Here is a 12,150-nt window from a genome sequence, read left to right on the forward strand (position 1 = left end):
AACAGAAGTTGGGTGATGCAATAGGACAACAACCCAAAACACAGAAGTAAACAAACAACAGAATGGCTTCAACAGAAGAAAATACACCTTCTGGAGTGGCCCAGTCAGAGTCCTGACCTCAACCCGATTGAGATGCTGTGGCATGACCTCAAGAAAGCGGTTCACACCAGACATCCCAATAATATTGCTGAACTGAAACAGTTTTGTAAAGAGGAATGGTACAAAATTTCTCCTGACCGTTGTGCAGGTCTAATCCGCAAATACAGAAAACGTTTGGTTATAGGAGTTTGGAGTTTATTGCTGCCAAATGTGGGTCAACCAGTTATTAAATCCAAGGGTTCACATACTTTTCCACCCTTCTCTGTGAATGTTTAAACAGTGTGTTCAATAAAGACATGAAAACGTATAATTGTTTGTGTGTTATTAATTTAAGCAGACTGTGTTTGTCTATTGTTGTGACTTAGATGAAGATCAGATCACATTTTATGACCAATTTATGCAGAAGTCCAGATCATTCCAAAGGGTTCACATACCTTTTCTTGACACTGTATTTTGATTTGTTTAACACTTTTTTGGTTACAACATGATTCCATATGTGTTATTTCATAGTTTTGATGTCTTCACTATTATTCTACAATGTAGAAAATTGTAAAAAATAAAATAAAATAAATATAGAAAACTTTGAATGAGTAGATTTGTCCAAACTTTTGACTGGTACTGTTAGTTGTGGCTTAAGGCGGCACACATAACTCTCTATAATGCACAATTGACTCAAATCAAATGTTATTTTGAGTGCATTTTAAACTAAGGGAGAAAAGCTCTTAATAGCCCACTCAATGATGGTACAATTCCTTAGTTTTCTGTTAGGGCCTACTTTAAATGCTTTAGGCTAACAGGTATACAGCCTAGGATACACATCATACAGTGGGTTGCATAATGTATGTTTAACAGTTGTCATGAAGCCAATATTAGGCTATGGGAAAGGTGTCTGCTAGCCTGGTTGCCATCTCAGTTCAACTATTACATTCAAGGAGTGGAATAGCTAAAAAGACTGATACCCAGACTTAGGTATCTGCAGTGAGCATGAACATATTGCTCATAGAAGTTGAGATCCTATTAGTCTCATTAAATAACACGAGTCTCCTAAATAATACATTCATTGACGTGTCCTGTCCAGTGTGAGAATTCTAGCAGAGCTAAATCGATTCTATGCCTACACTATTTTCTTATTTTCTATCCATGTGGGGGCGTAACGCCTCACCTAACTCGCGCTAGCTGCGAACAGATGATACAGCATTGCGCGGTATGAGCTCAGAAATGGAACAAAAGAAATCATCCTAAAACAGGGAATGGTGGGAGCACGGATGTGGAAAGTATAGAAGTTATTTTGAACCCATTAGCAAAGGCAAATCATTATTTGGGCCCTGATTTAAAGGGTAGTCTTTTGGCAAATTTGCTGTAAGCGCGTTGCTCCCCACCAAAGCCAGCTACAGGGGAGGGACTGCCGATTTCTCGACTTTGCAGCTCTGAATGAAGGGGAGGGGGTCCGTAGACCGAAATTGATGGTAGTGGGCTACTGAGGAAGACGACTCCTCTTGATATTAAAGGCAAAATACACATTTCAGTCGAACACAGCAGAGTTGGTGAAACGGGACGGTGGTGAAACATGGAGTAAGTAGACTTTTGATTTAACTGCATGTAGCCTATTATTATTGTATAGACTAGGGTATTTTATGCACTGACAATGAATGTTCTGGCTCAATTTGAACGATTTCGCCCCGATTGCCACACCTGCAAAAGGGAAAGAATATGTAGGCGAGCTAATTGCAATGTAGGTCTTTTGGGGGGATGAAATGAGGTATTGATTTTTTCGAAACAGTGAAGAAAGGATGTTTAATAGCCGAAGTTAATATTTTGATAATAGTCAACCTTAAAACATCGCCAATATGCAGACAAAAGATAATGTCATGTTATTGACTTCAACTTGCATCGCATTTATTTGTCCTCTCTTCAGTGCTCAGTGTTGGGCAAGACATCAAGGCTTTTTAAAAATTTGCGCCTATGCTGTAAAATCCTGGACCTATATCTAGACAGGGCAAAGCCGCATGGTCAATCGGCAGTCTATGTAAGGAATATCCTCTTAACAACAGCTGGGGATTTATGTGAAATAAAACATGTGTCCAGAATAACTACTCCCGGCTATATTTGCACGTGTAATTAGCCTACCGTGGATTTTAATGGTCAACCATAACAACTATTTGTAAAATGACCTATCGATTTAGGCTCAGTTTGTCTTTTGGGGGATCAATATGGGGAACGTGTGATGCATGCTGCGCATGTTCCTGAATAGCGCGCCGCATATGGGGGATCCTGAATGTCATAGTCCAGTGGTGTGAATGTCGTGCTATTTGGAAATAGGAGGGAGCGCCAGACAACGGTACCAGCCAGCCGTGCCTGCTCTTAATTGTGTGAGTGGTGGGTGCGCATGCATGTGTATGAACCGGGGCGTGCATGTGTAGGAGCCGTGTTTTCATTTTCTCCGGTGTTGACAGAAATGGGCTGTTCCAACATGGCTGAGTGAGCTGATGCGGCTGCTTTAGTGTAGCCTACATAGATACAGAAAGGTGTTATAGGAAACATGTCATTACTTTGTCATTATGGCTGACTACGGGAGTGAACGTTATTTACAATAAGGGTTACATGGAGAAAATCGGACCTCTCTGAAATGAAAATGGATGGCTCTCCCTTCAGCAAATGTATATAATCTAATCCGTTCCCGAACGCTTGAAAAAAACAAAAAACAAGTGACACCTTCTATACAAAGTAAGTGGTTAGTAGAGAACATATCTACCGTTACCCTCAATTCTTGGACAGACCAGAGCCTTAGAAATGCAGTTTTAGAAACTGTTCTTCATCCTGTAAGCATTACATGGCAGTGCAGGAATTTTGCTAGCACACAAGACTGCGGGACAGAAGGTTGTGGGTTCGCAGACCACCGTGGACAAGAATAAGGATGGAAAGGTCTCCTTTATAGTAAAAGCATTGCACGAATCTATGATTTTATTTGCAGGTCCGAGAAAAAATAGCCTTTTAATAAACATTTCATGCAATGCTACGTCGTTTTACGCATTAGCTGAATCTTTTTTAATAGGCTAATGGACAGAAAGATAGGCCTGTGTTCATCTTATCATATTTCGCCAATGCCAAGTAAGTGTGACTTGTTTGTAACGAAGCTGACCCTGTTTGCAAGTAATTCAATCTGAGAAGTCATTCGGGATCTGAGCATGAAAATTTGGCCTACCTGGATATAGCAGCCTATTGCCTAATTTTGTCTGTCAAACAAGTACTTTTTTCTTAAATAGGAAAAAATAGGCTCCAACACAAAGCCCTCTCATTGTTTGTAAAGTCTAATTAAAATGAAGATGTGTTTATCAGATTTGATGGCCTCACAATAAACCAGATTCCAGAAACTTGAAGCAGCAGCTGTGGCACAATCAATTGTAAATGGACAGCTCATGGTGCTGAAAGTAGGCAAATTCATTCGAGTAGGCATAATTCATTTCAACCATCATGGGCAAGACACATGTTGTTTTTAATAAAAAATAATTATAGGAGTAGCAAGCTATCAAAGTTGACCTCAGGTGCTCCTTCTCATCTCTGCGCTCTCCTCAAACTGAACATGACATACATGTAGGGGATAGGCTAGTCCACGAGCAAGTGCATTTTTTTGGACTAGGCCTAATAAAGTATTATTTTCGGAAGAAGCTTTTGACTCTCTTCCTGAACTGCCACCGTAGCCCTACACAGCACAGACATTGGTGAGGCCGTTTTTGATCAGCAAGAGCAGAGCAGGCAGGGGCTCAGGGTTGGAATATCCATTAGAGTGTGTAATACAGCCTAGTTGTATTTACACCCTACCAGCAGCTATCTTAGAAATGTAACTTTGCTCTTTGTGTCTCTGAGCATGCACTTCATAGCCTATAGGCTATGGATCATTTGATTGAGATCACACTAAATAGCCTATAGGCGCACTTGATATTGCGTGCCCAGTGGAGAATCAGAGATGAGGGGCGGCATCTGGCACACATGGATATTTAGCCTGACAAGCAACTAATTCTAAAACACTGAGAAATATTGAAATTTCATCAATTACAAATTACATGACCCTCCCCTGGACTAGATTTAAAAAAAATAATACTAAACCCTCCCCTTGACTGAAATTGAAAAAGCACGATCTCCTACACTTTCCTCCATGTAACCATTCTGTACATTTCCATATATCCTTAAGTATCCATGACTGACTTACAGTGAGATGAACTAAATATAAAAAGTATACATGAAAACACAATGGGCAATAGGGGACCATGACCATCTTCCATTGTTGCAGGCCTAAGAGCCCACTAATATTACAATGTTACAGTGATGTTGCAGCATTGTTACAATGATTCTTCTTCTTTTTCATAGCCCACATTGCTTCCATCTGACTATCCATCACCTTCGTTTCAGCTGACATACTTCAACATCCTCAAGAATGCTATTGTTTATACATACCAATTTGTCATGTTTAACACAGTAGACCTATTTTATTGATTGATATTAAGATTTGTGTTTATTGTTCCACGTTCTGAAGGTGCCAGTAGTAAAGTAGAGCACAAGTGTATGAATTTAAGTTGAAATTACGCAGTAGGCTCCTATGAAAGAGGAAGTGAGTAAAACTGTGTTATAAGAGAATATAGTGCAACATACACGTACCATACAGAGTGCATGTTTGATATCCATCATGGAGCCATGGACTTGAGAAACATCTCCGTTTAAATCCAATTTGAGTTGATTTTGTCTAGGGATGGGAGTTTCACTATTCGAATAGTATCTTACATTTTTGTTTGGATGTCCGGATATTCGAAATACATGTGTTTTTTAAAGTACTGCTGAGCAAGGGAGAGAGGCTGGCACCCTTTTGCTGCTGCAGAGGGGGCGGTGAGTATTGTGGGTGAAAAGAGCCGAATGAGCTACTGTCGCCTACCATTGAATGTCTGACTGACTTGTCGCGATACTACGACCACCTGGCTAACGTCTGCGTGACCCCTGTGTCTTATGCTGTTGCCTACCATTGAACATCGGAAGCCTCGTTCACGCCTGATGTCCACCAGATGCATATGCGTTTTGTTTTGCTGGATGTCTAGCCTGCATTTTTCGTACTTGATGCACGTGTGCTTCGCTTTTCAACTAGCTAAAAGCTAGCCAGTTGGAGTATGTGTGTGTACTTCCGATTGTACCACCTCACGGTAAAGCAACACACAGTTTAAAAGATTGAATGCATGCAGGAACATAGAACACAGCGCAGCAGCCTGGTGTAGCATCCCCAACGTAGCATTACGGACTGCTGCGTTGACAATGAATGACTTCCGCCGGAACGCAAAGAGTTTGATGCATCTGGTTGACACGAGGTGTCACATTACTCATAAGCACTCAGTTACGTTGCACCGGATGTCATCTATTTCAATAGGGATGTCCACAACGCAGTGGAATCGCAATGCCCCCTTGTGGTTGAAGACTTTGTTGCCAGACGGATACTTTGACATTTTCCAAACATTGCGTCGTCTTCAGTCCAGCCAGAGTCCGTGGAAGAACAGGAAGTTACCAAACCACAGAAGAAGAGAAACATTTGGTTTTTGGCGATGGCTTTATGGGATAGCTAGCATCTTGCAAACAATTACCGATTCCTATAAGTTAGTACTATTTTAATAGTCATGTTAAATAATACACATTGGCTTTTAAGTCAATTAGATTATATGACTGTTGCCTCCTATTTAAGTTTATTGTGATGGTAAGGACTTAAAAAAAAAAGATTTTTATTAGGTGGAGGTCGCTAGCTACTAGTGGTATCTTCAAGATAGCCTAGCTTTTAGCTAGCTAGCTGCTCTGCTGTCCAAGCTAGCTTGACTTGCTATAAAGTTGGAGAAACAAGTTGAGGAAGAAGTAACTCAACAAAACATGTTTTATTATCACCTGAAACAAAATATTTATCCTGTCTTGAATGAAAATGTAATATTTTACAATCTCCCCAAATAAATGTGATCTCTGACAAGAGACAGCCTCTCCTCCATCTTGCGTTACAAACATTACACCCACAGATAGAACAATGAGATAGATATTTCACCGGTTGTATAAATGTGAAGCATCCGGTTGGCGTTTCCACTCACTACTAAATATGGTAATGAAAGGAATCCCAGTGGCCGGCAGTGGGGGAAGATGGGGCGAGATTGATTTTGGCCGACATTCTGCAAATTTTCTCCTTGATTAAACATTTGATCTCAACTAGAATCTGTAACAAACAGAGTAGACTATGTTTTGCAGACTTTACCCTTTGCCAAAAGAAAAAAATGGCATAGTTTAGAAGGAGTGCAAGGGCGAATTTAGTTATTGCCCACACTCACTTCCCAGATTAGGCGTTCCCCTACGTACATATGCAAATAAATGCTAGAATGTGCCAATAGGATCTCGCTAGCTCGTGCTTGGCTTTGCCCACCTTGCTTGTTCTGCCCATGATAGGCTCTGGTCTATTTTAGGTTAAAAATAGTATTGAGCTATATTGTTCATCGGCAGGCTATTATAATTCTGTAAGCCTCTCAACTGCCGGAGGGTCTACTCAGAATTTCTATTCTACTTTTGAAAAAATATTTTAGTTTCAAACAAAGCTGTCTTCCTTTTACATGGTAGGCCTACTGCTGGCAACTGCCTATTCCGTTTAGTTTTGGGGGGGAAATTTGATGTTAACACCATGGCAACTAAGCACTCCAGTGGTAATCATGCATCAATCCACTGTAGCCCTATCTATAATATACAGTGGGGCAAAAAAAGTATTTAGTCAGCCACCAATTGTGCAAGTTCTCCCACTTAAAAAGATGAGAGAGGCCTGTAATTTTCATCATAGGTACACTTCAACTATGACAGACAAAATGAGAAAAGAAATCCAGAAAATCACATTGTAGGATTTTTAATGAATTTATTTGCAAATTATGGTGGAAAATAAGTATTTGGTCACCTACAAACAAGCAAGATTTCTGGCTCTCACAGACCTTTAAGAGGCTCCTCTGTCCTCCACTTTGCTAGATTGGTAGATTGGGAGAATGTCATATGGTCAGATGAAACCAAAATATAACTTTTTGGTAAAAACTCAACTTGTCGTGTTTGGAGGACAAAGAATGCTGAGTTGCATCCAAAGAACACCATACCTACTGTGTAGCATGGTGGTGGAAACATCATGCTTTGGGGCTGTTTTTCTGCAAAGGGACCAGGACGACCCATCCCTGTAAAGGAAAGAATGAATGGGGCCATGTATCGTGAGATTTTGACTGAAAACCTCCTTCCATCAGCAGTGGCATTGAAGATGAAACGTGGCTGGGTCTTTCAGCATGACAATGATCCCAAACACACAGCCCGGGCAACGAAGGAGTGGCTTCGTAAGAAGCATTTCAAGGTCCTGGAGTGGCCTAGCCAGTCTCCAGATCTCAACCCCATAGAAAATCTTTGGAGGGAGTTGAAAGTCCGTGTTGCCCAGCAACAGCCCCAAAACATCACTGCTCTAGAGGAGATCTGCATGGAGGAATGGGCCAAAATACCAGCAACAGTGTGTGAAAACCTTGTGAAGACTTACAGAAAACGTTTGACCTCTGTCATTGCCAACAAAGGGTATATAACAAAGTATTGAGATAAACTTTTGTTATTGACCAAATACTTATTTTCCACCATAATTTGCAAATATATTCATAAAAAATCCTACAATGTGATTTTCTGGATTTTTTTTCTCATTTTGTCTGTCATAGTTGAAGTGTACCTATGATGAAAAATACAGGCCTCTCTCATCTTTCTAAGTGGGAGAACTTGCACAATTGGTGGCTGACTAAATACTTTTTTGCCCCACTATATCTAGCCTATATATAGTTGCTATCTCTTTCTCTCCTCAAGTCAACATCTTCATTATTATGTGACTGAAATTCCAACTTTTGATCAAGTGGTTAAAGCCTTGATCAAGTGGTTATAGCCTTGATCAAGTGGTTATAGCCTTGATCAAGTGGTTATAGCCAGGCTATTAGGCATACTAGAACGTTGTTTATTTAATGATAAGCATCACTGGCATGTACAGTTTCTCTGGACCCCCACAAGTTTAGAGTTTTGATTAAAGAGATTTAAGTCCAGATAGGTTAGGCCTATTTTAGGAAACTTTCTGAATGGACATTGAGAGAATTAGCAAACTCGTACACTCACACCCACCCACCTAAAAGGACCATCAATCAAAGCCGTCTGCAGCCATCTCTCTCAGACATAAGCAAATCACATTTCTCCTTTCCTCCCCAAAAAACACCAAGTCTTAGCTTCAAATCCTTTCTGTCGCATATCAGAAATGAGTTTACATTATAGGATAATGCTAAATCAATGTAGCCTATCATATCAATTAAGGGGAAGATATAGAGACAGCTGTGATATATGAATATATATATATATATATATATATATGAAGATGAAATTGACAACCGTTAGAAAATAGAAACACATCCATAGCCTTTCAGCCGTTGATTCATTTTAGTGAAGCAATGAATGGTTATGTTTACACTAGGCCTACATTTTAATATGAGTGCTTTATCTAAATCTGTGAAATTCACGCAAATCTGCTGGCAACTCGCCTATCTCTTCATCCTCTCTCTTGCTCTTAAATAGACAATGAACAGCGATATACACTGAACTAAAATATAAACGCAACATGTAAAGTGTTGGTGCCATGTTTCATGAGCTGAAAAAAAAAAAAATACCAGAAATTTGCCATACCCACAAAAAGCTTATTTCTTTCAAATTGTGTGCACAGATTTGTTTACGTTCCTGGTTGTGAACATTTCTCCTTTGACAAGATAATCCATCAACATGACAGGTCTGACATATCAAGAAGCTGATTAAACAGCATGATCATTACACAGGTGCATCTTGTGCTGGGGATAATAAAGGCCACTCTAAAATGCTTCAGATGTCTCAAGTTTTGAGGGAGTGTGCAATTGGCATGCCAGAGCTATTGCCAGATAATTTACTGTTCAGTTCTCCACCACATGCCTCCTCCAACATAATTTTAGATAATTTGGTAGTGTGTCCAATTGACTTCACAACCGCAGACCAAGTGTAACCACGCCAACCCAGGACCTCCACATCCGCCTTCTTCACCTGCGGGATTGTCTGAGACCAGCCACCTGGACAGCTTATGTAATTGTGGGTTTGCACAACGGAATATTTTTTTATCTTGCTTTTTTAAACTTCTTACCACTTTTTCTCCCCAATTGGTAGTTACAGTCTTGTCCCATCGCTGCAACTCCCGTACGGCCTCGAGAGAGAGAGGCGAAGGTCGAGAGTCATGCGTCCTCCGAAACACAAGCCTGCAAAGCCGCACTGCTTCTTGACACACTGCTCGCTTAACCCGTAAGCCCACCGCACCAATGTGTCGGAGGAAACACCGTACAACTGGTGACTGAATTCAGCATGCGCCCGTCCCACCATAGGAGTCGCTAAAGTGCGATGGGACAAGGACATCCCAGCCGGTCAAACCCTCCCCTAACCTGGACGATGCTGGGCCAATTGTGCACCGCCTCATGGGTCTCCCCGTCGCGGGCGGCTGCGACACAGCCCGGGATCGAACCCGGATCTGTAGTGATTCCTGAAGCACTGCGATGCAGTGCCTTAGAATGTGGTGCCACTCAGGAGACCACAACGGAAGAATTTCTGCACAAACTCTCAGGGAAGCTCATCTGCTTGCTCGTCGTCTTCACCAGGGTCTTGAATTCAGTGGGCAAATGCTCACCTTTGATGGCCACAGGCACGCTGGATAAGTGTGCTCTTCACGGATGAATCCTGGTTTCAACTGTCCCGGGCAGATGGCAGACGTTGGCGTGGTGTGGAGAGAGCAGTTTACTGATGTCAACGTTGTGAACAGAGTGCCCGTGGTTATTTAACACTTCTTGGTTACTACATGATTCCATACATGTTATTTCATAGTTTTGATGTCTTCACTATTATTCTACAATGTAGAAAATAGTAAAAATAAAGAAAAGCCCTTGAATGAGTAGGTGTGTCCAAACTTTTGACTGGTACTGTAACTGATCAGGCTATGTAACGGGGAATGAATACATTAACAAGGGAGGGTAGCTGAAAAAACGATTCACACAATGAAACATCAGACTGCGCACGAATATTGTCGGGAGGAAGATGGAACTTGTACACCCCTATAGGCCTACGCGTCTTATCCAAACATGCATCCCCTCTTTCTTGTCTAGACATTTTTTCATTTTACTCAGTAGCCTTTATACTCAATAGCCTACACATAATCTTTAAAAGGAATAGGCCTACTTTCAAACACGTGAGGTGCTAAGTAGTAGTAATTTATTGAAAATCAATGAATATTTGAAAATAATACCATTTCACTCATTTTTTCGCAGGGGCCATGCGGAGCATATCTAAAACAATTATTATTTTTTACAGATGCCTGTTCTTCCATTAAAACCAGAAGATAGTAAATATTATTAATCACAATGGTTAGCCTATGCAAATGAATAGGAAAACATTTAGACCTTATTCATAGGACTACATTTAGTCTATTTGAAGGTGCGGGGAGAGGTCAAAGGATCCTAGAAGTCAGGCTATTGTTTGTCAAATCCAGATTAAATCCAGTTAAAGTTGGAAGTTTACATACACTTAGGTTGGAGTCATTAAAACTCGTTTATCAACCACTACACACATTTTTTATTAACAAATATAGTTTTGGCAAGTCAGTTAGGACATCTACTTTGTGCATGACTCAAGTGATTTTTCCAACAATTGTTTACAGACAGATTATTTCACTTATAATTCACTGTATCACAATTCCAGTGGGTCAGAAGTTTACATGCACTAAGTTGACTATGCCTTTAAACAGCTTGTAAAATTCCAGAAAATTATGTCATGGCTTTAGAAGCTTCTGATAGGCTAATTGACATAATTTGAGTCATTTGGAGGTGTACCTGTGGATGTATTTCAAGGCCTACCTTCAAACTCAGTACCTCTTTGCTTGACATCATGGGAAAATCAAAGGAAGACCTCAGAAAAAAAGTATATACCTCCACAAATCTTGGTAGCAATTTCCAAACGCCTGAATGTACCACATTCATCTGTACAAACAATAGAATGCAAGTATAGACACCATGGGTCCACGCAGCCGTCATTCCGCTCAGGAAGGAGATGCGTTCTGTCTCCTAGAGATGAACGTACTTTGGTGCGAAAAGTGCAAATCAATCCCAGAACAACAGCAAAGGACCCTGTGAAGATGCTGGAGGAAACAGGTAAAAAAGTATCTATATCCACAGTAAAACGAGTCCTATATTAACAGAACCTGAAAGGCCGCTCAGCAAGTAAGAAGCCAATGCTCCAAAACCGCCATTAAAAAGCCAGACTACGGTTTGCAATGGGAACAAATGGGAACAAAGATGGTACTTTTTGGAGAAATGTCCTCTGATCTGATGAAACAAAAATGGAACTGTTTGGCCATAATGACCATCTTTATGTTTGTAGGAAAAAGGGGGAGGCTTGCAAGCCTGAAGATCACCATCCCAACCGTGAAGCACAGGGGTGGCAGCATCATGTTGTGGGGGGGATTTGCTGCAGGAGGGACTGGTGCACTTCACAAAATAGATGGTATCATGAGGTAGGAAAATGATGTGGATATATTGAAGCAACATCTCAAGACATCAGTCAGGAAGTTAAAGCTTGGTCACAAATGGGTCTTCCAAATGACAATGACCACAAGCATACTTCCAAAGTTGTGGCAAAATGGCTTAAGGACAACAAAGTCAAGGTATTGGAGTGGTCATCACAAAGCCCTGACCTCAATCCTTTTGAAAATTTGTGGGCAGAACTGAAAAAGTGTGTGCGAGCATGGAGGCCTACAAACCTGACTCAGTTACACCAGCTCTGTCAGGAGGAATGCGCCAAAATTCACCCAACTTATTGTGGGAAGCTTGTGGAAGGCTATCCAAAATGTTTGACCCTAGTTAAACAATTTAAAGGCAATGCTAACAAATACTAATTGAGTGTATGTACACCTCTGACCCACTGGGAATGTGATGAAAGAAATAAAAG

The 12,150-nt window shown here is 40.8% G+C and overlaps 1 protein-coding gene across 1 annotated transcript in view; it reads left to right on the top strand.

The window, feature by feature from the left end:
• Positions 1–1,266: 1,266 nt before the first annotated feature.
• Positions 1,267–12,150, top strand: part of LOC109902361 (paralemmin-1) — a 65,575-nt gene continuing 54,691 nt past the window's right edge. The window contains exon 1 of the mRNA XM_020498650.2: positions 1,267–1,671. Within this exon, the coding sequence (XP_020354239.1) occupies positions 1,667–1,671 (5 nt within the window). The 5' untranslated portion in view covers positions 1,267–1,666. The remainder of the gene's footprint in view (positions 1,672–12,150) is intronic.

Source organism: Oncorhynchus kisutch, linkage group LG13, assembly GCF_002021735.2.
Source record: "Oncorhynchus kisutch isolate 150728-3 linkage group LG13, Okis_V2, whole genome shotgun sequence".
Taxonomy (NCBI): Eukaryota; Metazoa; Chordata; class Actinopteri; order Salmoniformes; family Salmonidae; genus Oncorhynchus; species Oncorhynchus kisutch.